Raw genomic sequence first — 24,999 nt, forward strand, 5'->3', positions numbered from 1 at the left:
TTGTTTAAATTTTTTATTTGTTTATGCCTCTCTCAGTGCATAAAATATGGCATTGTGCCAGTGTGGTTAACATGCTTTTATTGCTTCCTCATGTTGGTATTGCTTGTTGCAGCAAAAAGCCTGCTGACTCTCTTTTTTATAGGCGTCCCGACGGATGTTGGATGAAGAGCTGACAGTAAGTTTGTCACTTCCAAGTGATTCCAGTATGTACAATGCCAATCGCATGACTCTGCATGACTCTGTATCAGCAAGTGAGCAAGAGTCCAGTTCCACTTACGAAAGGATATTCCCGCTGGGACCAGATTATCAAGAGCCAACACGACTCATACGAAAGTTACCTGAATTCACAGTACAAGCTTTGGGAGAGGAAGAAGCAGGTAAATATTGTTTTGACAAATGACTTGTCTAGTGCAAAAATGAGCCATTTAGCCAAATGTGATCGGGTTTGGGAATGCTCATATAATGGTTATAGATATATATAATGGATATAGATATAGATGAAGAATGTTTCCCAAGAAAAGCACAGCTCTTTCTTTTATCACAGTAATGTAAGTTTTGTACGGATATAGGGTATATTAGTAATACAAAAGCTGCTGTAAGATTCATACCATGCAGGTTTTCTCCTGTTACGATGCCTAGTTAAAACTCTTAATTATTTCTTATGCTGGGCCATTGTTGTATGGGGATATAATTTATACTTGCAGCAGTCTTAATGAACATATCTTCAATTCGTTGGTTTTGCTGCCCCTTATTATACAATGAAAGTATCATATCAGCTTTTAGATGCCTCTTTTCTCACGAACAAACCATTTTCCCTGTTATTCTTAATCGTTATATCTCCCACTTTGTTCATAAGTATGACACAAACTTGTTACGTCAGTAGTGGGCCTTCAGTGAGTGCCCACGGGTTGCTAATATCACCGTGCTGACCAACAACTTCTTAGGCACCACTCCAAATATAAACTTTTTTTTTTTTGCATTCCTTGTTGCTTAGGCCTCATTACTCACTCACTAGGGAGTCTCCCCTTAATTAAGTTTCCTTATATTACTCCTTGGATGCCACCCTTTTCACCTTGTCTACTTTGACTGTTCCATTTTGGACGCTGGGACTCCTCTTCTCTCTGTCGGCGCTTGCGGCAGATCCACCCCATGACGCGTTACTGGTTTTCGTCACAGGCTGTCAGGGGGCGTCTGAGGTCAGCGTTTCAGCAGCAGGAAACAGCTCTCGGGTCAGAAGAGATTTTTGTGGTTCTGATTCGAATTTTCCCACGCTTCTAGTTAGGTTTTTCTATTTATTTGCTTACACTGCTGTTGGTTTGTACTTGGCTTCTGATGAAGAGTCCTGGCATCCTGGTTTATTCTGCTCTGCTGTGTTTTGTCCTCTTAGCCCAAGTAAGGTTATGAGTCCATGGGAGTTTTTTCTGCTTCTGTTTTTTTTATATATTTTAACAGCCTCCTGTCCTTTGTTATCAGGATGTTGCTACATAAGCCAGACCTCCCTGAAGAATCTCCAGCTCCTAAAAAGGCTACTTCTAAGACAAAGCATTTTGCCTGTAAAAATTGCAAAGCTACTATGTCTGACGCCTCTAGGAAATTTTGTTCATCGTGCTTGAAATCCAGAGAGGAGTCTATTTCTGATTTCAAGGAGTGAAGATCTGCTATTCCCTTGGAGGATTCCTCTCATTTTTCAGATTCCATGGATAGGAAGGCAGAGGCAGCAGCTAGGAGATCTTTTGAAGCTTCAGCAGCTATATTTAAACCAGGAATTGCGGCGGCTTCAGTGGCCATGGCTATGCGCTTGTGGCTCCAGCAGGGGTGCAGGAGAAGAAGAGGTTCACCCAGGCATTTCAGATATAAAGAGTGCGGCTGATTTTCTTGATTTCTGCTATGGAATCCGTCCATATGGCTGCTAGGGCCTCTGCCCTCTTCAGCAGACTCAGCCTCCAAGCACCATTTGTGTAGGATACCTTTCTCTGGAAAATAACTATTCGGGAAGGAGTTACAAGTATTTTTTGCCTAAACGTAAACCTCTGTCATGTTTTCATCCCAACCCGTTTAGGGAATCTAGAGGTCAGGATTCCAGGCCAGACCCTATGGTTCCAGATTTCGGCCTTTCTGTGGTAGAGGCAGACCTTCCTCCTCTAAACAGGAGCACGGGGGTTCAAAGAAAGCATGACGCCAGAAACATTGTAGTAGGGGGCAACCTGAAGAGTTTTCTTCATCAATGGGCTCTTTTCTTGTTCGGACGCCTGGACCCTGGGCATCATTTCCAGAGGGTACAGTCTGGAGCTTGTCAGTTCTCCCTCCTGTGGATCCATTCAGGAGAATGGCACTTTGGGACCTTGTTCAGGAGTTCGTGACAAAGCAAGTATTGATCCCTGTGCCTCCATACCAAAGAGGAAGAGGTGTTTACTCCCACATCTTTGTTGTTCCCAAATCATCAGGAGACTTCAGACTCATCCTAGATCTCAAGTTTCTCAACTGTTTTGTGGCTTACAGGAAGTTCAGTATGCAGTCTATCAAGTCCACCATATAACTTCTTTCCAGAGGAGATTTTCTCGCTACTCTCGATCTTCAGAATGCCTATCTTCATGTTCCCATCAGACAGGAGTCGCAGAAGTTTCTTCGGGTGGCCATTCCGTCTATGAAAGGGACTCTTCATTTCCAGTTCTAGGCTCTTCCTTTTGGTCTCGCTTCAGCTCCAAGGGTCTTCACCAAACTGAATCATGGTGGTCCTTATTTAGATGACTGGCTTCAGGCAGCAAGCTCTCCAGATCCTCTCTCCCACCAGATTCATAGGACTGTTTGCCTGTTTGAGGATTTGGGATGGATTATCAATTTTCAAAAATCCCGTCTGCTTCTTACCAGATTTCTTTCCTGGGGTTTATCCTGGATACTCGCTGTCAATAGAGCTTCCTGCCAGGGGACAAGATTCAGAATATTACCAGCCTTTTGCGTTTAATTTTATCTAGACGCCTCTTCAGCCTGAGGCATGTGCCTTCTAGGTTAATGGTGTCTACTAGGCCTGCCCTGGCATGGGCCCTTCTTCATATCCGTCCACTACAGTGTTTCATACTGAGGACATGGGATCGATCCATTCCAGCCCTTTTAAGGAAGGTTGTCATTCCAGCCAGCGTTCGTCTTTCCCACAGATGACTGAATTCAGGTCTGGTTTGGACCGAGCCTGTTTGGACAGTAGTGTCTACAGACGCCAGCTTATCCGGTTGGGGAACCACGTTGGAGGAAGAATTCAGACAGGGTTTTTGGTCAAACCAGGAACTTCATCTTCATGTCAATGTGCTGGAACTTCTGGCAGTCTGGAAGGCGATCCTTTCTTGGCAATTGTGGTTATGGGGAAAAGCAGTGAAAGTTCTGTCAGACAATCGCACAGTGGTGGCTTTCCTGAACAAGCAATTGGGCGCTCTTCTTCAGAAGATCGGGAAGCGGGACGAGTTCCATCTCTCCCACCTTTCGGCCGTATTCATTCCTGGAAAGGAGAACATTACTGCAGATTTCCTCAGCAGAACATCTTTCAAGGAGAATGGAGCCTGGACACTCCGGAAGATCAAAAGAGACAGATGCTGGGTGATCCTGATAGCTCCCGACTGGCCCAAAAGGATTTGGTACCCAGAGTTAATCTGTCTGTCCATAGAGCCTCCGAAGAAGTTGGGGAACAAGCCGGACCTGCTCCATCAAGGGCCTGTTCTGCACCCGAACCCTGCATACTTCAAGTTGTCAGCGTGGCTCCTGAGAGGGAGAGATTAATTCAGGGTGGTCTCTCCGAAGGTGGATGAATCTCTGATGAAGAGCCGGAAGCAAGTTATCAATCTCCAGTATGAGAAGATTTGCAAGTCCTTCTCCTCCTGGTGTGCTATCAGACAGCTCCAGCAGGATAATGTCTCCATCAGCAACATCCTAGATTTCCTCCAAGCTGGTTTTCATAATGGTCTATCTCCAGCCACCCTGAAGGTCCATGTGGCAGCTCTTAGCGCACTATCAAGGGAACATTTAGCTGTGCACCCTTGGATCTCTCATTTCATGAAAGCCATCTCTAGACTTCGTCCATTCAAGATGCCTCTGGTGCCCTCCTGGGACCTGAATTTAGTTTTATCTAGCCTAACTACTCCTCCTTTTGAGCCCCTCAAAGATATCCCGATCAACTTTCTCACCTGGAAGTTGGTTCTGTTAATAGCTTTAACATCAGCTAGAAGAATAGCCGAGATCCAGTCTCTCTCCATTTTAACTCCTTATCTCCAAATTTTTGAGGATAGGGTCATTCTCCGTACTCCATCAGAGTTTCATCCTAAGGTCGTGTCGCCTTTTCATCTCCATCAAGACATTGTCCTTCCGGCCTTTTGTCCTCACCCTATGAATGACAAGGAACGCCGGCTCCATTGCTTGGATGTGCACAGGTGTTTGAAGTTTTACCTACAGAAGACTACTCCATGGAGAAGATCTTCAGATTAGTTATTTTCCTTTTCCGGAACAAGAAAGGGTCTTAGCGTTACAAGGTCCTCTATAGCTAGATAGTTGATCTCCGCTATCTCTGAAGCCTACAAAGTTGCTGATAAAGAACCTCCCTCTGGTCTCAAGGCTCATTCCACCCGGGTGGACGCAACATCTTGGGCTGAGGCTGCTGGAGTTCCTATTGAGCAAATTTGCAAAGCTGCTGTTTGGAAGAGTGTTCATACCTTTGTCAAGCATTATCGTCTGCAGCCTGCCGGTCTAGATGATGCCAAGTTCGGTAGAGTCTTGGAGTCCGTTGTTTCTTTCCCTCCCTGAGTGTCTTTTTTGTATCTCATATGCTACTGGGAGGGTAGCAATTTTGTTGCCCTCCCTAAATAATGGCTTTTTGTTTTTTCCGTATTTGGTCTTTTTTATGCACTGTTGGTAAGGGGGAGGTTCTGGGGGTTTAAATCTTTCCTGCCCCATTCGGATAGGCAGAGCCATCTCTCATTTGCTACTGGGAAGTGAAAAGGAAAATAAATTCTCAGTTAAGAATTTAATGTTTCTGAACCTGCTTGTTTCACTACTAAGTCCAGGCGGCCACACCTACCGAAGTACTCAACCGGGGTTGAGGGGTTGTTATTGGTGCATATCAGTACCAATATTTACGTATACCTCTTGATTGAGTATCCAGTTTTAAAAACTTTGTTTCCCTAGAATAGGCCATACTTATGAATTCAGGTTTCTCGCCTCAATATACACCAAGACAGACAAGAGCAGACCATGTCCACACTTCCTTTCACATACAGTCTACAGTTACCAAGAGAAAATGATGGAAGCATTTTAGATTTACAGGGAATGCTGCTGCAGCATCCCTTAACCCCCTATTTTTGTTGCTATAGTCCACTGGGAAACACACTTGTGCTCTCAGATTAAAGCCCCCTGAACGTTACGGAGGTATTCCCAATAAATGCAGAGGCTTTCTTTACAAATGTTACCTGCAGTTCTATATGCAGCCTCAGATTTATAGTAGCCAAGCTTCCAGGGTTACCTTTATGATTACTCATGTGAAGAATGGGGCTTAGGCATGGGCAACACTGTTGCGCAACCACAATGTCCCTCTTTTTGACAATGAACATGAATGTGTTGCCACTTTCAGAGCTGTGTTTGAGTCTCTAGGGAGAAAAGTGGCAGCTGAGGCTAAAATAGCAGAGGTAAAACAGGGTAATAGAACCGCAGCTCAGTACACTTTGGAGATTATTATATATTTTGTCAGGGAAAAGACCTGCTGAGGTTCCCATGTCCTCAAGTTAGCTGATTGCTTCATTGGCATTTCTTGAATGAGAGTGTACCAGCTCTCGTGACAATTGCCCTTTCACACAATCAGTCGGCAGAAAGCCATTGATGCTCGTTTGTGCCAACAAGGGAGAGTCCAGGCTGTCCCTACCGCCACAACAAAGTCAGAACATGGCTGGAAGTCCTAATAGGCTTTTTGCCACAAGTTTTAAAGACGTAGAGGTAGATCCTAAGGGGACTAAAATATTTAAAACTTGTCTTCGGGTTAGGTTCCTGGTTTAGGTAATGAGACCGTATTTGCTTGACGATGACCCTGCTTATAAAAAAAAAAATCCAAACTGGATCTTAAAGAAAAAGAGAAAAAGGCCTGAATATAAGATTACCCCTATTGGGGAAAACATCTTATACACACTTACACTCTGCAACCGAATACTGAATTGTTAGTTATAACTGAATTGCCTTGACTGTCGTGAGAGTCCTGCAACGAACTGCACCCCCCCCCCCCTTTGTTTCATTTGTTACTAGGCCATGTCCAGGACTAACTCTTGGTAGACATCCATGTGACTGCTATGTGTCGCATGTGCAGATCTGGTGTTAGCATGCATGCAAATTATGTCACTGCTAGGTCTATTAACCGGTTACATCCCTTCCTGAGCTTGGATGAACCCAGAAGAAAGATATTTAAACCCTCGTCTACATTCTGACATTGCCTTTGGGTGGTGTCTTTTCTGCATAGTTCTTGTGACTTGGTTTGTGGTTCCTGATGGGGTTCTGATGTTGTCCTACACTGGACATGACCCGCCTTGTCCTGTCTTCTGGTTTGGCTCTCGTCGTCCTCCTGCACTGGTTCTGGCACGGCTCCTGCTTGCTGTTCGGCTGCAGACATTCCTTACTCCTTATCAGACTAGACACACTCCAGCAACTGGTCCAGTTGTTCCTGTGGTTCCAAGTTCCATCCTCAGCTATAGGTTCTTACACTTATCCTTGTCGTGACAAAGGACCATCATGGATCCCGCTGAGATAGGCCAAAATATGTCTCCCCGTAAAGCACTTCTTGACCACACAATGGATCGGTTTGCTCAAACTCTCCAGACCAAGTGTCATGGGTCTTCATGAAACACAGAATTTAGTCCAAATCCATCAAGAGGATGAATGGAAGATTGTCTTTAGTACTCAATCTGGACATTATGAATATACGGTTATGCTTTTTGGAGTTTGTAATACTCCCACTTTCTCCCAGTAATTTATCGAAGATTGTTTTCGTAATTTTTTACAATTCGTTATTTTATACGTAGCCAATATACCGTATTGGCTCGGATATAGGCCGCCCCCGTATATAGGCCGCACCCTAAAAGTTTGGTGCTTTTTTAAAGAAAAAGTTTTTTTCTTTAAAAAAGCACCAAAAAAACATGCTGCCACTCTGTCCCCCCCCCGAGATATGCTGCCACTGTCCTCCCTCCCCGAGATATGCTACCACTGTCCTCCCCCCCGAGATATGCTGCCACTGTCCTCCCTCCCCGAGATATGCTACCACTGTCCTCCTCTGCCCCCCCGAGATATGCTACCACTGTCCTCCTCTGCCCCCCCCCGAGATATGCTACCACTGTCCTCCTCTGCCCCCCCCCGAGATATGCTGCCACTGTCCTCCCTCCCCGAGATATGCTACCACTGTCCTCCTCTGACCCCCCCCCGACTTACCGGAGCAGACTCCCGGGTGTCTTGCGTGGCCGGCGGGGGACATCTACGCAATACAACTTCCGGTGCCGGCACTGGATGTGCCGGTACCGGAAGTTGTATACGCGTATTGCGTAGATGTCCCCCGCCGGCCCCGCAAGACACCCGGGAGTCTGCTCCGGTAAGTCCCGGGGGGGGTGGTAAACCGCATCGTGCGGACGATGCGCTTAGACAACCTCCCGTGCCGGCACCCCCCCCCGTGGGAAGTGCTGGCAGGGGAGGCTGTCTGAGCGTATCGGGGAGTAGGATGCAGGTCCCCTGCACCGCTGCGGGGGATCTGTATCCTAACCCCGCTGCCTGTCCGGCGCCCGGGACTGTATGTCCCGGGCGTCGGGCGCTAGACCCCGAATATAGGCCGCACCCCCACTTTAAAGACTTAAAGTGGGGGGAAAAAGTGCGGCCTATATTCGAGCCAATACGGTATGTAAAATTAGTTGTCAGGCTCATCATATTGCAGCCCTTAACTGGATGTTGGAGTCCAGAGAGCATTAGCGTAAGAACGCAGTGATAGAAACACACTTCACAAATGACACAAGGGGAATGTTTGGTTATAGGTATATTACACAAAGCAAAGCAGACATCTCACCATAAGTAGAAGAGCTGGAGGCATATCATGCATACCATGCATACAGACTGCTGGGGAGTATGAAGGTAGAAAAGTCCAGGTAACTATCTAAAAGGGGTCTGGGACAGGTAGCAAGCAAAAAGGGGATATCCAGTAGGCAGTCCAGGTCAAACAGGTAACAGGCTGGCAAAAGGGTAAATCCAAAAGGCAGTCCGGGTCAAAGAGGTAACAGGCAGGCAGGTAGGCAGGCAGGCAGGCAGGTAAATCTAATAGACAGATCCAGAGTCTGGCATGAACTGTGGCTCCAAAGAACTTAATGAACTCACAACTCTGTTACTGGGAGGCAGGGATATAAACAGGGGCGTAACTAGAAACCTCAGGCCCCGGTGCGAGAATCTGTTAAGGCCCCCCCCCAAACCATCTACCCTCTCCCTCCCTACCCCCCTTCTCACGATCTACCCTCTCCCTCCCTACCCCCCTTCTCATGATCTACCCTCTCCCTCCCTACCCCCCTTCTCACGATCTACCCTCTCCCTCCCTACCCCCCTTCTAACGATCTATCCACTCCCTCCCTACCCCCCTTTGTAGGTCACTTACCTGTGGTGGGGGCGCGAGGCTTCTGTCTCGCTGCGCACGGCTTCACTGATGAGCGCCGGCATATGACGTCATATGCCGGGGCGTGAAGCGCCAGCACCCGAGACAGACGCCTCACGCTCCCCACACTGCAGTGTGGGCAGCGCTGAGGCCGGCGGCGGCGAGCAGAGGAGTCCTGGAATTCTGTCAGTCAGAGGGGCCCAAGAGGTGCCGAGCGGTCGTTTTCAGCAACCGCTCGGCACCCCCTGGGCCCCCCCTGACTGGCAGAACGCCAGGGCGACCCTGGTAGTTCCACCACTGGATATAAAGCATGTTCTTTAGGTCAGGTGTGAGTGGTCTAGGTTTCAGGTGAGGGAGGCAAGGTAATAGCATAACCAAACACCGCTGAACAGAAATACACAGCACATTGATTATATACACAGTGAGACATGCATACATGGTACAGGATGCCACAAAGGATAGGCAATAAGGCAAGACGCACAGGGGATGAAGTGAGGAGCTGAGATCCTCAGATGTATAAGGGAAAGAGGGCAAAGGTACATAAAATACAGACACAAATAAACAAGACAGCAAACTGTGGAGAGGAGTTCTACTCCAGGCAGACCTCTTAAAGGGGTGGCCACGTCTGGCAGTTTGCAGGGCTGGGGCTGAATCTTGACAGTATTGCAATGCCTCGGGTCTCACAGACTGTATGTGAAAGTGGAATGTAAAATAGAAATCCAGAAAGTAACATTTCTTGCACCCTGGTGCTGATTCATCCAGGTATCAATCTACCTTATGTTTTGGAAGTGGATGTCTCCGAAATTGGAGCTGGAGCTGTGCTGTCTCAACGCTACACCTATAGAGGCCCGTCGCAATTTAGTTATGTGATTTCCTGTGTTAAAGCCGACACCTTGTCTGGCATGCTCACAGAGGAAGAACCTCAATGAACGGAACCAATAGTTCCTCCAGAAACCCTAATCTCCACGGTTAATACTGCCTTGTTGTCTCCTCTCATGGATCGTATCCACAAAGCCCATGACAATTCCCCACTTGACATACTTGCCAGTAAAGTCTTTGTCCCATCAGAGCAGAGGCATCAACTGTGGGTCATCCGAGAGTGACCCACCTTGTTTCTAGGCATTTTTGTGGCCTACCTAAAGAAAGGACATCTCTGACTTTGTTTTGAACTGCCTAGTATGTGCCTTCACAAAAACTTCTCGTTCTTTGCCACATGGACTTTTACAACTTTAAACGATTCCTGCTCGCCATTGGTCACATTTAGCCATGGGTTTTATTGTGGATCTACCCCCATCAATTCATCACATTGCTATACTTACACTTGTTGACCTCTTTTCAAAAATGGTTCACCTTGTCCAGTGACCTTACAACTGCCTTTTGTTTTGGCACCTGTCATCCTCCTGCACTGGGTCTGACCCACCTTTTTCTGATCTACCTCCTGCTTGCTGTTCGGGGGCAGACATTGCTGACTCCTGGTTCTAGACTTGACAAGCTCCTGCTCCAGGCCCAGTTGTTCCTGTGGTTCCTACCTCCGCCAAATAGTAAAGTAATGAAAAGAGCCTCAGCCCACTTTGGTAAACGTATCCAAAGGTTGGACTCCACACACACAGCCCATGAAGACGGCAGTACACAACATATTGCAGGTTAGGCAAGCATAAGAAAGGATTCAGTTATGTAATTATGCTAAAGGAAAAATACAGGTAGTAAATACAACTGTCCACAAGCATTGGACTCTTGTTGAACCCCTGGTGCACCACCATCATCATCTTGGGTGATATGTATAATAATTAAAATCTTCAATTATTACAATGGGATCCAGATATGCTCAGCTGAAACTTACTACAAATTGAGGCATCACAGAATACATCTACAATTCTGTAATAGCTGTTTCATCAGTGTGTATTGATCATGTATTGACAATTATACCACATAATAAAAATTATAACAACTAATCCTTTTCTAACAGTTTGTTTTTAGTGTAGCAGGCATTTTTGCTATTTATACTTTTTTTTAAGGCAAAAGACATCCTTCTAAATTGCTAATTATCTGGGTTTTTTGTCACCACAGCAAGTACTTCTGCTGGAAAAGGTGCCCTGCCTTGTAGTGGAGATGGAGTTCCCCACTATGCTGAGGCGGATATAGTGAATTTGCAGGGAGTGACTGGTGGCAACACATACTCAGTCCCACCCATTACAATGGACCTTTTATCTGGCAAAGAGGTGGCAGTCGAAGAGTTTCCAAGGACCCACCTAACTTTCAAAGAAAAGCTTGGGGAAGGTCAGTTTGGAGAGGTCAGTATATATTGTGTTTTATTTTATTTTTCTTTAATTTTGTGGGAATGTGATTTTTTGGCAGTTTAATATAATATAAAATAAATCCTGTCACATTTCAAGAGACTACTCTTCATAAACACTGTTTAGCACTATGATATTCATTCATTAAATATGGAATATATCTGTCTTTAAATATAATGTTTTATACTTGTTTAGTCAATTGAGATTTAAGTTTCAGATAGAGCTACAGCCTGCTTCAAGACATGTTTGGTGTAATACACCTTTGTGTGTATGTTAGGAAGAGTTATTTTAAGTAATATAATATATAAATTAAAATGTGTAAAATGAAAATGTTATGTAAATTGGCCATTAAGGGAATTTTTATTTCTAACTCTTATAAAAAAAGAGTGTATTCTGTGTTGTGTATTATATGATTTTATATATATATATACAGTGGGGCAAAAAAGTATTTAGTCAGCCACCAATTGTGCAAGTTCTCCCACTTACAAAGATGAGAGAGGCCTGTAGTTTTCACCATAGGTACACTTCAACTATGAGGGACAGAATGAGACAACAAAGTCCATAAATCACATTGTCTGGTTTTTAAAGAATTTATTTGCAAATTATGGTGGAAAATAAGTATTTGTTCAATAACAAAAGTTCATATCAATACTTTGTTATATACCCTTTGTTGGCAATGACAGAGGTCAAACGTTTTCTGTAAGTCTTCACAAGGTTTTCACACACTGTTGCTGGTATTTTGGACCATTCCTCTATGCAGATCTCCTCTAGAGCAGTGATGTTTTGGGGCTGTCGCTGGGCAACATGGACTTTCAACTCCCTCCAAAGGTTTTCTATGGGGTTGAGATCTGGAGACTGGCTAGGCCACTCCAGGACCTTGAAATGCTTCTTACGAAGCCACTCCTTCGTTGCCCGGGCGGTGTGTTTGGGATCATTGTCATGCTGAAAGACCCAGCCACGTTTCATCTTCAATGCCCTTGCTGATGGAAGGAGGTTTTCACTCAAAATCTTGCGATACATGGCCCCATTCATTCTTTCCTTTACACGGATCAGTTGTCCTGGTCCCTTTGCATAAAAACAGCCCCAAAGCATGATGTTTCCACCCCCATGCTTCACCGTAGGTATGGTGTTCTTTGGATGCAACTCAGCATTCTTTCTCCTCCAAACACGACGAGTTGAGTTTCTACCAAAAAGTTCTACCTTGGTTTCATCTGACCATATGACATTCGCCCAATCCTCTTCTGGATCATCCAAATGCTCTCTAGCAAACTTCAGACGGGCCCGGACATGTACTGGCTTAAGCAGGGGGACACGGCTGGCACTGCATGATTTGAGTCCCTGGTGGCGTAGTGTGTTACTGATGGTAGCCTTTGTTACTTTGGTCCCAGCTCTCTGCAGGTCATTCACTAGGTCCCCCCGTGTGGTTCTGGGATTTTTGCTCACCGTTCTTGTGATCATTTTGACACCACGGGGTGAGATCTTGCGTGGAGCCCCAGATCGAGGGAGATTATCAGTGGTCCTGTATGTCTTCCATTTTCGAATAATTGCTCCCACAGTTGATTTCTTCACACCAAGCTGCTTGCCTATTGCAGATTCAGTCTTCCCAGCCTGGTGCAGGTCTACAATTTTGTTTCTGGTGTCCTTCGACAGCTCTTTGGTCTTGGCCATAGTGGGGTTTGGAGTGTGACTGTTTGAGGTTGTGGACAGGTGTCTTTTATACTGATAACAAGTTCAAACAGGTGCCATTAATACAGGTAACGAGTGGAGGACAGAGGAGACTCTTAAAGAAGATGTCACTGTCTGTGAGAGCCAGATATCTTGCTTGTTTTTAGGTGACCAAATACTTATTTTACTGAGGAATTTACCAATAAATTCATTAGAAATCCTACAATGTGATTTCCTGTATTCTTTCCCCCCATTCTGTCTCTCATAGTTGAAGTGTTCCTATGGTAAAAATTACAGGCCTCTCTCATCTTTGTAAGTGGGAGATCCTTAAAGATGAAACATTCATCAAGCTATGTGAATATCAACATGTTCGTAAATGGCAACAGCTGATGGTCACACAAAAAGTGTTCTCTCTCATTGTAGGTGCATCTCTGTGAAGCTGAAGGTGTGGAAGAATTCCTGGATAAAGATCTGATTTTGGACACAAACATTGGTCAGCCCACTTTGGTTGCTGTGAAAATGCTGAGATCAGATGCCAATAAAAATGCCAGGTCTGTTTTTTTTAAGAATCCCCAATCAAGGGCCTAAGGCAAAAAAGTAGATCGCGTGTATTAGCTTTGTGGAAAATGTTGTGTGTTCTCTGAGCAATTACTGAATGAGCGTAGCAAATACAAATTACATTATATGCTTATTTAGTAGGGCTAGAGCTACCAAAATGGGGATATCCAGTTGTTAAACTGTACCGTTCCTTAAGCCATAGCAATCCTGGCATAGAATAATGGGATTTGGAGAACAACTATACCAGGGCTGGGCCTTGCATGGGTCCTGGTGAGTCCATGAGAACCATTCGGCACTTTGATAGGGGCAGCAAATTCGGGGGACCATACCCATCTTTAGCAGCAGCCTGTGCTTTACAAGTAGAATTATTGAAGTTCTACTAAATAATCTTTAACTAAAATATTTATATTATATACTGTATTTGCTTGATTGTTAGACAACCCTGATTATAAGACGACCCCCCAAAATCTGAATATTAATTTAGGAAAAAAAGAAAAGACCTGAATATAAAACGACCCTATAGGAAAAAAGTTTTACTAGTAAATGTTAATTCATGTAAACTATTTTTTTAAATAAAAGCTATGATTGAGAAAAATATATTTTTTTGTTTTTATTTCCTTTTATTTTCCAACTTGCCGTCCAGTTATGCACATCTGCCCCCAGGCTTGCCACTCTCCCCCAGAAATTCCTTATACCCCCTATATGCCACTGTGCCCCATGATATGCCTTTTAATACTCTAAATGCCACTGTGCCCCATGATATGCCTTTTAACCCTCTATATGCCACTGTGCCCCATAATATACCCCCTATGTGCCACTCTGCCTCCAGAAATACCTTATACCTCTATATGCCACTCTGGCTGGTTAAAAGGCATATTATGGGGCAGAGTGGCATATAGGGAGGTATAAGGCATTTCAGGAGGAAGAGTGGCGTATAGAGGGTTGAAAGGCATTTCTGGAGGCAGAGTACCATTAAGGGGGTTATTAAGAAATGCCTTACGCCCCTCATTTAACACTCCTCCCCCCAAACTTTCCGATGCTTCGGACTCCCTGGTGTGTAGTCGGGGCAGCGGGTAGACGTCTACGCTATTCGCGTAGACAACTTCCACTGCAGCCGGAAGGAGGTGCAGTTAGCAGCGGGGGTTGTCTGCGTCTATCAAGCATACACCCTCCGGCTGTCAGAGAGAATTCCCCGCAGCGGTGTGGGGAACTCTGATCTCTGACAGCCGGGAAGGTCTAACCGATGCCCCAACTACACACCAGGGAGTCAGAAGCACCAGCAGCGGAGGTTACCAGATAGGAGTAATTTGAGGCCCAATTATAAGACGAGGGGTATTGATTAGTTGGCCGATAATTTTTTTGATTAATTGGATAAAAAAGTAAATGTACATTTTTTGTTTATTTAAAAAAACTGGCTGTTAAATACAAACAGCAGAATAAAAAAACATTGAGAAAAATGCATTTTTTGTTTTTATTTCCCAACCTGCCAACCCGTTATACACGTCTGAACCCAGGCTTGCCATACTGCCTCCCAGATATGCCTTATACCCCCAGATATGCCTTATACCCCCTGATATGACACGCTGCCCCCCAGATATGTCTTATACACCCCTATATGCCATAGTGCCCTCTGATATGCCTTATACCCCAGATATGCCACTCTGCCCCCCCAGATATACCCCAGATATGCCACTGTGCCCCCCTGATATGCTACTGTGCACTCTGATATGCCTTATACCCCCAGATATTCCATGCTGCCCCTCCAGAAATGCCATGCTGCCCCACCGATATGCCATTCTGCCCCCAGATATGTCTTATACACCCCTATATGCCATAGTGCCCTCTGATATGCCTTATACCCCAGATATGCCACTCTGCCCCCCCAGATATACCCCAGATATGCCACTGTGCCCCCCTGATATGCTACTGTGCACTCTGATATGCCTTATACCCCCAGATATTCCATGCTGCCCCTCCAGAAATGCCATGCTGCCCCACCGATATGCCATTCTGCCCCCAGATATGCCACTCTGCCCCCCAAATATGCCTTTTACCCCCTATATGCCATTGTGTTCCCCTAATATGCCTTATAAACCCCTATATGCCACTCTAACCCCGATGTGCCCTATACCCCCTATATGCCATAGTGCCCTCTGCTATGCTTTATACCCCAGGTATACCACTCTTCCCCCCCAAATATGCCTTATACCCCCTATATGCCACTGTGCACCCGATATGCCACTGTGCCCCCCAGATATACCCCTTTGCCCCCCAAATATGCCTTATACCCCTTATATGCCACTGTGCACCCCCCAGACTTACACCCATGCTCCATACTCCTTGGTGTCTAGTTGCGGCAGCCGGTGCTGGCCGGCACTTTCGCTGGAGTATGACTGAGCACCGGAAGGTGACGCCGGTGCTCCATCATAGAAGCCCCAGTGAAAGTGCTGGCAGCAGCGGAGGTTGTCTGCGCGCATCGCACAGATGTTCATCGGCGGACAGAGAGAAGGATCCTGGTCCACTGCAGCGCTGCGGAGGATCTGGATCTTAGTGTTGTTATCCGACCTCTATTTGAGGTCGGATTATAAGACGAAGGGTATTTTTCAGAGCATTATATTCATTATTATTATTATATTCAAGAAAGGCTCATTGAAAGCCGAAACGTTGGACCTTTACTAAGCCAATAAACTTTACAAAAAGCAGACCCGCTGAGTGCATCAACTTTATTTGCATGCTGTATATACTTTTTGGATCGTTAGCCCCTGCACATATTACAACTGCTTCCAGTCAAGTGAGTGCGTTACATACCATACCTTTTGTTTATATATATGAATAATAGGGATGCACCAAAATTAAAATTCTGTACTGAAAACAAAACCGAAAATTCAGGATTCACTTGGCCGAAACAGAAAATGCCCCCCCCAACCTTTAAGCAAAAAAAAAAAAAAAAAAAAATAACCACACTTTTATTACAAGTAAGTAACACACCAAAATTGGACAAAAATTGCAATAACATTAATATATATGATTGCTACAAGGAATCACACTCCTATCATGCCCAGGCAGCCAGTACATGCTAAAACCTGGGCATGATAGGAGTGTGATTACAGTCTCCTTATGCCCTGCCCCCAGGGGAAGAGAAGGAACAGAGCAGAGTCATGTGACGTGCATTTAATTTTGGCATTTTGCCGATAATGCCCTTTTCGGCCGATACATTTCGGCCCACTGATATATCAGTGCATCCCTAATATAGATATACACACTATATGGACAAACGTATTGGGATACCTGAAGATTACACCAAAAGGGACTTTTATGACATCACATTCTATATACATAGACTTTATTGTGTAGTTGTCCCCACTTTGTAGCTATAACAACTTCCACTCAGGGAGGATTTTAGCCCATTCATCCAGTAGAGCATTTATGAGGTCAGGTACTGATGTTGGACGAGAAGGTCTTGCTCGCAATCTCCGTTCCAGTTCATCTAAATGGTGTTCGATGGGGTTGAGGTCAGGGCTCTGTGTGGGCCTGTCAAGTTCTTCCTCACCAAACTCACCAACCATTTATGGACCTTGCTTTCTGCAGTAGGACATAGTCATGCTGGAAAAAAAACGGGCCTTGCATTGTCCAAAATCTCTTTATATGTCCCCTTCAGCAGTGCACAAAGCAAGATCCAAAAAGACATAGTTGGATAAGTTTGGTGTGGAAGAACTTTACTGGCCCGCGAGAGCCCTGACCTCAACTCTTGGACATAACACTGTTATGAAATTACTCGCTCATTATGTATTATATGTTTTTCATTTGGCAGAAATGACTTTCTAAAAGAGATTAAGATAATGTCCAGATTAAAGGATCCCAATATCATCCGACTGTTGGCAGTATGTATTGCTGATGACCCCCTGTGCATGATAACTGAATACATGGAAAATGGAGACCTTAATCAGTTTCTTTCACGACACCAACCAGAAGAGGCACAGGCTGCTGTCACACCTGTCATCAGGTAAGCAAGCAGCATTTTTTGTTATCCTGCATACATTCATTTATCGTGTACAGCAGATATCCAGGTACACTGTATTTTTTTAAATATAAGTTAATATAAAGCCAAAATATTGATAACAAATATGCTCAGTGAAGTTTGAAGCCCATGGAACAGCGCAGTTTAGGTGGAGTGGGCATTGACAGAGCTAGGTGGTGTGCATAAGGAGTGATTTAATTTAATTGGTTCAAATTTGTTATGGGTGGGGTTACTATAAAGGAATATAAGTGGCAACCATTTTGTAAACGGTCACTTAACTGCTTTTCCGAATCCTGGTTGTCCCACACTCCTTCCCTTTACTAGTGGGTTGTGGGGGTGACTACCCCGTTTTGTCACAGCGGCAGGGATAGTTGGGGATTATTGTTTAGTACGGTGAATTTTGTGGTTTACTAATTTGACTTGGTTCAAGTTAGTTTGGTAGGTTTCGAGCTGGCCTGTGGCTCAGAACCTGGGGTGGTGTAGGGGTGTCTCGGTATGCCCCTACATTGGTTGTTTGGTTAAATTGGTGGTGTAGGGGTGTCTCGGTATGCCTCTACATGGTTTATAATTTGGTTAAACCGTCTGGTAGGGGTGTCTTGGTATGCCCCTACTGTGGTCAATGTGTTAATGTGGAAGCACCTGGTACGTATTGGTGCCATTGTTATACGGTTAATGTATTTATTATGGGGGTCATTGTCATTGTTAATAAAAGGGAAATCTGTTATTTATGTTTTAACCGTGGTGGTCTGTTTTGACAATGACCTTTAAATATTGTAAATGTTAATAAAGCTGTGGAAATTATATTTGCACCTAATAAAGTGTGTGCGTTATTATTGGGTATAGGGTACGGTCATCCTGGGCACAAACTCAACTATGCGCTTGTCATGAATTGTGAAATACTTTCCGGTTTGTATCCATAAAACCCATAAAACCCACTTCTGATAAGGTATATCACATATATGTGCAATAGTATGCATGTAGTATAGGGTCATAAAAATACAATGGCACATACTTCCTACAAGATTCTGTGAGTATCAGTCTGTCACACCTTCAAGATGAAGGTGCTTACCAAAAGGTTAAGTGACTTTTAGTGCGTTTGTTCTCCTGTTTTTGTTCTATTTTTCTGTAGTTGTATTTTTTGTATCTTGGAGTGTGCAGAGAATATTTTATTTATACTTTTTATGAATGCATGTTTGGGTGCATGTCTGCGGATATTTTGTGTATGTTTTCTTTACTTGTAGTGCAGAGTTGCTAGCTACATTATTTGCCCCTATATAATAACAGTAAATGTATTTTTATAGTGACTACCAATGGAAGATATGAAGCTATAAATCAAAACACACAAAGAATTGATTCCAAAAAAGCGCAACATTGTATTTGTGTTTTCTCCATTGCAAACTATGCATGGATTGCTACCTAATCATTTGTGACGGACTTATCTCTGACAGGGGATTTAGCCTGTTGTGTTTTTCTCTCTGGTTTTACTCTCTTTCTAAAAGACTTAAAGGCAAGGTTTTGATATATATGATTCCAAAAATATATTTAAGGGCAGCTTTAAGGAAGGGTGAATGACAATGTAATAACTAGAAAAGCTTTTAGTAAGCTTTAATTTTATATCCTTCACTTGCATGACATTAAATGCAAATATGCAGTCTTGCAAGTAACATTTTATATTTTTTTGTGATCAAGTGTATAAAATTGCATTATGGAGTTATGTATATAACGTAACAGTTTTTTGTTTTTACAATATCTTTGTCTCCTAAAGCTATAATGATCTCAGGCATATGGCAGCACAGATTGCTTCTGGAATGAGATACCTCTCCTCCCTCAACTTTGTGCACAGAGATCTTGCTACACGGAACTGTTTAGTGGGAAGAAATTATACCATCAAAATAGCTGACTTTGGCATGAGTCGGAACCTATATAGTGGTGATTATTATCGGATTCAGGGGAGGGCGGTTCTTCCCATTCGTTGGATGTCTTGGGAAAGCATTTTGCTGGTGAGTAAAATGTGACAATTATGAGGAACCCTACATTGTTTCTACATTCCTTTGTTCATATTGCAAGTAACAAGCTCACCATGATAGGTTTAAGTCAGTTAAAAAAACAAAACAAACTTCTTTTGGTTACAAAAAGCAAGGTATTTAATGACAGGCTCATATTCTTAGCAAACGCCACAACCCTTTTGGGGATTAACCTAAAGAACAATTGCAGCATTTACAATAACAAGAAATAGCAGCAGTCATGACAGTGATAGCATCTTTTTTGTTAAAAAAAATGTCAATAAACATTTTCAATAGACATTGATTAAGTTAATTAAAAAAAAACATGGATTTTGTAAAGGTTTCATAGGAAATACGGACACTGAGTGTCAGGACCTGCATGGTCGGCCCACACCACTCCAGTCCTGCTCCGGTGACCTCCTTGACCCTCCACAAATTCTCTAAGGTAGCGGGTACCATCTCCCAACCTGCTACCTCACAGACTGCGTGCCTCCCTGTCTGAACACGCAGTCACATGGTGACATACATATATCACCTCTGGTGACCTCAATAAACTAATTGTCACCCCAGGCTGCCTATATTAGCTCTGCATTTTCATTCCCTCAGTACCCTTGGTTGGTCTAAGTTTGTGCTATTGCTCCTGCTTTTGATTTTGATGCAGATTAACCTGTTGTGAGCTGGCTTGCCCTTGATTTCACTTTTTGGTTCCTGATTTGGCTCCGCTCCTGTTCCTGTTGACACGGCTTGTTTTGATTTGGCTTCTGGATTCTGATTCGGCTCTGATATTGTCCTTTGGTTCTGACCAGGCTCGCTTGACCACGTCTACTTCAGTTCTCCTGTCTTCAGATTACGCTGTATTGTTGACTGAGGCCTGGCTACCCTGTAGCTCTCAGGCAGATCTAGAATAGGATCCTAACTGCAGATAATGAAGAAAGCTGCCCATTAGCTTGTAGCTGCCTCATGTTTCCTAGACAAAGCATCTGCCTTGACATTCTTTGACCCTGGAGGAAAAGAAACTGTGAAATTAAAACAAGTAAAGAACAATGCCCTTAAAGCCTGTCTAGGATTCAGTCTTCTGGCCTCAATATACAAAAGTTTTTTTATGGTGTGTGTGAATCATAATGGGAATTTCAAGCAGATGACGCCATTCTTCTAAGGCTAATTCAATAGTCAATAGCTCACAATTTCCTAAATAAGAGAATGAATGAAGACAATTGGTAATTTGATCTCACTGAGACAGAATGCCCCCTGCTCCGATTTCTGCATCAACCTCCAAAATAAAAGGCAAATCTGGATCTGGTCACTGTAAAATCAGTGCTGATGTGAAAGCTAATTTTAATCTTTCAAAGGCTCTTCTTGCTTCAGGGGTCCAGGACTTTGGGTTTGCATCAGCATCTTTAAGTTAGTCATAAAGTTCTGTTATGAAGGGAAGAGGATACTTGTTCTTTATGTTCTTTGGGTTTTTATTTTACCGATCAGATAGTGATTAGTAAGCCATTGGCCTGCATGGTTGGCGGCAGCACCCGTAGTCAACCAAAGTGTTCTCAGGAGGGTCTGGACAGACTCTCTGGGGACTTTTTTACTTTGTACTGGGCGCAACTATCTTGTATCACTATGGAGTTTGTGATCGCTCTCAGGAGCATTCACTTAAGGCCTCTGACTTTTTCGAGGCATTTCAGCAACACTGACTGAGCTTAGGAGGTAAACGTTGATCGTTTCCTAAGCTTTTTTATGCTGCTATATTGCATATTGTGAATTTGACTGCTCTAAGAGCGATCACACAGGGTCCTTTCAACTTTTTTTTTGCGTCACTGAATGCCTCAATATTGATGAATTGCAGCAACTCCGTTTGATTGAAGAAAGCAATCATTGGTTGCTTTCAAAGCTTGTTTAATTCCATGACATACAAGGCATGTCACTGGTCCTTAATTGTATCTTTTTCTGTGGCATGCTTGACACATCATTGGTCATTAAAGGGTTCAATTGATTCTAAGACAGATTAAACATATTTTTTAGATCTTTTCTGAAAATTTTATTTTTTTCAGTTCAAAAAGCTAGTTAATCAGGATGCAGTTATGCCATGAAAGCTTTAGAATACACCATTTGATATATTATTATTTTCACTTTAGGGCAAATTCACAACAGCCAGTGATGTATGGGCATTTGCAGTCACCTTATGGGAGACGTTCACTTTCTGCCGAGAACAACCCTACAGTGAGATGTCAGATGAGCAAGTGATCGAAAATACGGGGGAGTTTTTTCGAGATCAAGGAAAACAGGTGGGAGATGCAAAAAGTTTCAAGTGCTTATGGTCTTTTCATTTTCCGTGCACTGCCATATAGAGGCTTTGTTGTTATAAATCCTCATACCAGTACATTGAAATTGTTAGATAATTTATCATCTCAGTATACACATCAAAAAAACAGCTATCATGGCTAGTCCCCATGATGCATAACATTTAATCATTAAACTATAGCACCAGTTTCCTCAAAAGACAAAAGAGGCATAACTATAAGGGTTTTACAGGGGTGCGAATGGCAACTGACACGCTATTTGGATCCAGGAAATGCTTTTAGTGGCAAAGCATGCCTCTCAGTCGCATTTGTTTGTGTCTTCTCACTGGTAGCAATGGTGGCTGAGGATGCAGACACTTTAGAGCTGACATAGAGAAAAGAGTGGAAGGGGATGATATTTCAGCAAAAAAAGTGACCTGTTTATGGAAGATGATGTTCAAGTGTTTGATTCGTCTGTTCAGTTTCACCATTAGCCTGGAGATGAAAAGCAGTGAAGAGGTTTTGTTTTATGACAAACTCCTGACAGATGCCCTCCAGAAATATGCTGTCAACTGATCCACCCCTCCCTCCCTAAACAGAAACTGGACCCTTGTTTTAGGAAAATAATTGGGACCGTAGAAACTTTACATGGACCTGCACGAGTTAATATTACGTATAGTTTATGGTTAATTACCACATTGGCTCGATTATAGGCCGCACCCTTAAGGTTTGGTGCTATTTTAAAGAAAAAATTATTTTTAAAGGAAAAATACACAAGTGGAATAGTAAAACAGTATTATATCTAATGAAAAGGAATACATGTATTTTAACATTTTTGGTATCTATTATACAGTTAGTCAGCATATGTTACATACAAACAGAAAACCAATAGCCATTTTAAGCCCCCCTTAATTCATAATGCACCTTACATATATATATATATATATATATATATATGCCACTCTGCTCCCCTGATATGCCACTCTGCTCCCCAGCTATGGTTTATGCCCCCCAGATATGCCACTCTGACCCCCTGATATGCCACTCTGATCCCCTGCAATGCCACTCTGATCTGCTGATATGCTTTATGCCCCCCAGATATGCTTTATGCCCCTCAGATATTCCCCCAGATATGCCACTCTGCCTCCCGATATGCTTTATGCCCCCGAGAAATGCCATTCTGACCCCCAGATATGCCACTCTGACCCCAGATATGCCATTCTGACCCCCACCCCGACTTACCAATGCATCCCCACATTCCCTGGCGTCTAGCGGGGGCAGGTGGTAGACGTCCACGCGATGCGCGTAGACAACCTCTGCTGCTGCTCGACACTTCCGCCAGGGCTTATAAGTGGGCAAATACGGTAAGTGTTACTTCCCTAATCTGTGTATGATCGTTGTGCGTTGTTTTCTGTTGACTGTTGGCAATATAAACCATACTTAGTCCAAATAAAACATGTGTTATTTTGCATCGTAACTGGTTCTTTGGGAGACTTTCCCTGGAAGAGCATACTTTATTCTAAAAAACAAAACGGGTACCCGCTTGTAGCTGTCTTTGATTGTGAGGAAGGCGGCAATGACAGTCAACCCCTGGCTCCCGTTACATTGGATGCAGCTGTGAAACCTGTTCTTCTTCAGGCAGTCCAACTCCCCACCAGGAACAAAGAAAAGGAATCCCAGCACTCCAAGCAGCTTCCAGTCTCTAGGACACTTTATTAAGCGAGAACAAACAAAAGCAACGTTTTGGCCAAACAGGGCCTTTGTCAAGCTCTGACAAAGGCCCTGTTTGGCCAAAATGTAGCTTTTGTGTGCAGCATTAAATATTTTAAAAAGAGTTAAAATACTGGCATTTTAAATGCTCATAGGATATCTAGTATGACTTGATATGGTAAATTGAATGGGTTCAAAGATGTCCCAAAAATAGGAGATGGTACAGACTGACCAGATGTTGAAATTCCAAAATATGCACACCTCTCAACTGTGGCCTTTTAGCCCCAAAACAACCTGACAAACCCATGTGTGGATTGTTTCACCGTACTCGGGATATGTTGCTGTATACATATTGTTTGAGAGTAACATATACAGGAGCTGTAAGTTCATTCCTAAACTAGAATGTGTCTGGAAAAAAACACACAACAATTCCTTCTGCAAACTTCGACAAAGGCTGGCAGTAAAATAGGTACATGGAAAGACCATATCATTTGAAATACACTGTGTTGTCTAGTTTTAAAACATATATTGTTTATGGGTGTAATTGAACTGAAAGGCTACAAAGATGTCCCAAATAGGACATGGGGCAGTATGACCAGATTTGAAAAAAAGGTTTTGAACTAGCAATATGTACTTATTGCCGTATTAAAAAAAAACATAAAAACATTGGATGTCAGGACAAATACTAGAATTTATTTAGCAGTTTTTTTTTCATTAGCTTTTGTAGATTAGTAAAATATTTTTCAATTAAAAGTTACAAAAAGTCCTATTTTTCTCAATGCTTCACCATATTTTATACTTTTTTTATGGTAAATTATTTGATACGATCAAATATATTATCTAAAGAAAGCCCTTCTTGTCCTGGAAAAAAAAACCCAGTTAACTTGTGTGGGTACAGTAAATAAGAAAGAAGAAAATTACAGCTAAGTATGAACACTGCAGAAATGCTAAAACAGTCATTGTCGTGAAGGGTACAAATAATAAAAGAACATCTATGTTTTTAAAGGGGTAAACATTAATATGTTAATGTATTCCTATTGCTAATTTATAGAGTATATTCTGATTGCATTTTACCAGGTGTACCTACCTAAACCAGACATCTGCCCAAACATGGTATACAAACTGATGCTGAGTTGCTGGAGAAGAGAAACCAAAGATCGTCCTTCATTTCAAGAAATTTATCAACGTTTGCAGCCAGAGACTAATTTGGAGGCATAAGCCTTAGCCTTAGTCAAGATATCAAAAAATATGGATTGCAGAAAATATGAGACAGTCTGTGTACTGTCTATGAATGACATATATACTTTCCGTGACATGGATAATTTTAGTTATCTGACATCATTATTAATTCTAGGTAGCAGCCACCAATGCATAATACCTCGTCTTAGCCACATTTACCTGATGGTGTACTAAATACTCCCCCTTAATTAAATGTACAACTCTCTCTCTCAAAATAATTGCCCTATTTTTTGCATTCACTGTGCAATAACAATACTAAATGACAAGACTACTTAAAGTTTGTATTATCCAATTGCAAGGAACAAAGGGAACCAGTAGCAATGTTATGTAGCTTGCTACATTTGTAGCTCCCATCATAGAAAAAAATAGTTTCTGCTTACTACTGCAGATTTAACAAATTACTCCAGGAACCTTGGTTTTAGGAGAATATATTTCTCACAAGTCATATATCATTTATAATACTGACATTTTGTCCACTGTTAAGCAGGTATGCAAGTTCTTCAGGAATCTTGCACAACCAAGAATGCTCAAAAATGGATATTGCCATGTTAGGCCAAGGGAAAAGTCTTAAGAAGTTTGTGATAATTTTTACAGGGTAGTTACA

At 43.1% G+C, this 24,999-nt stretch overlaps 1 protein-coding gene across 2 annotated transcripts in view; it reads left to right on the plus strand.

Moving 5' to 3' along the window:
* DDR2 (discoidin domain receptor tyrosine kinase 2) overlaps positions 1 to 24,613 on the plus strand; it is a 95,480-nt gene extending 70,867 nt beyond the window's left edge. For both annotated transcript variants that reach the window (XM_053469180.1, XM_053469178.1), the window contains 7 exons: positions 143 to 377; positions 10,703 to 10,926; positions 13,018 to 13,145; positions 16,964 to 17,155; positions 18,936 to 19,170; positions 21,303 to 21,452; positions 24,234 to 24,613. In XM_053469180.1, the coding sequence (XP_053325155.1) occupies positions 143 to 377; positions 10,703 to 10,926; positions 13,018 to 13,145; positions 16,964 to 17,155; positions 18,936 to 19,170; positions 21,303 to 21,452; positions 24,234 to 24,374 (1,305 nt within the window). In that variant the 3' untranslated portion in view covers positions 24,375 to 24,613. The remainder of the gene's footprint in view (positions 1 to 142; positions 378 to 10,702; positions 10,927 to 13,017; positions 13,146 to 16,963; positions 17,156 to 18,935; positions 19,171 to 21,302; positions 21,453 to 24,233) is intronic.
* The last annotated feature ends 386 nt before the right edge of the window (positions 24,614 to 24,999 follow it).

The sequence above is a fragment of the Spea bombifrons genome, chromosome 6 (genome assembly GCF_027358695.1).
Source record: "Spea bombifrons isolate aSpeBom1 chromosome 6, aSpeBom1.2.pri, whole genome shotgun sequence".
NCBI lineage: Eukaryota > Metazoa > Chordata > Amphibia > Anura > Pelobatidae > Spea > Spea bombifrons.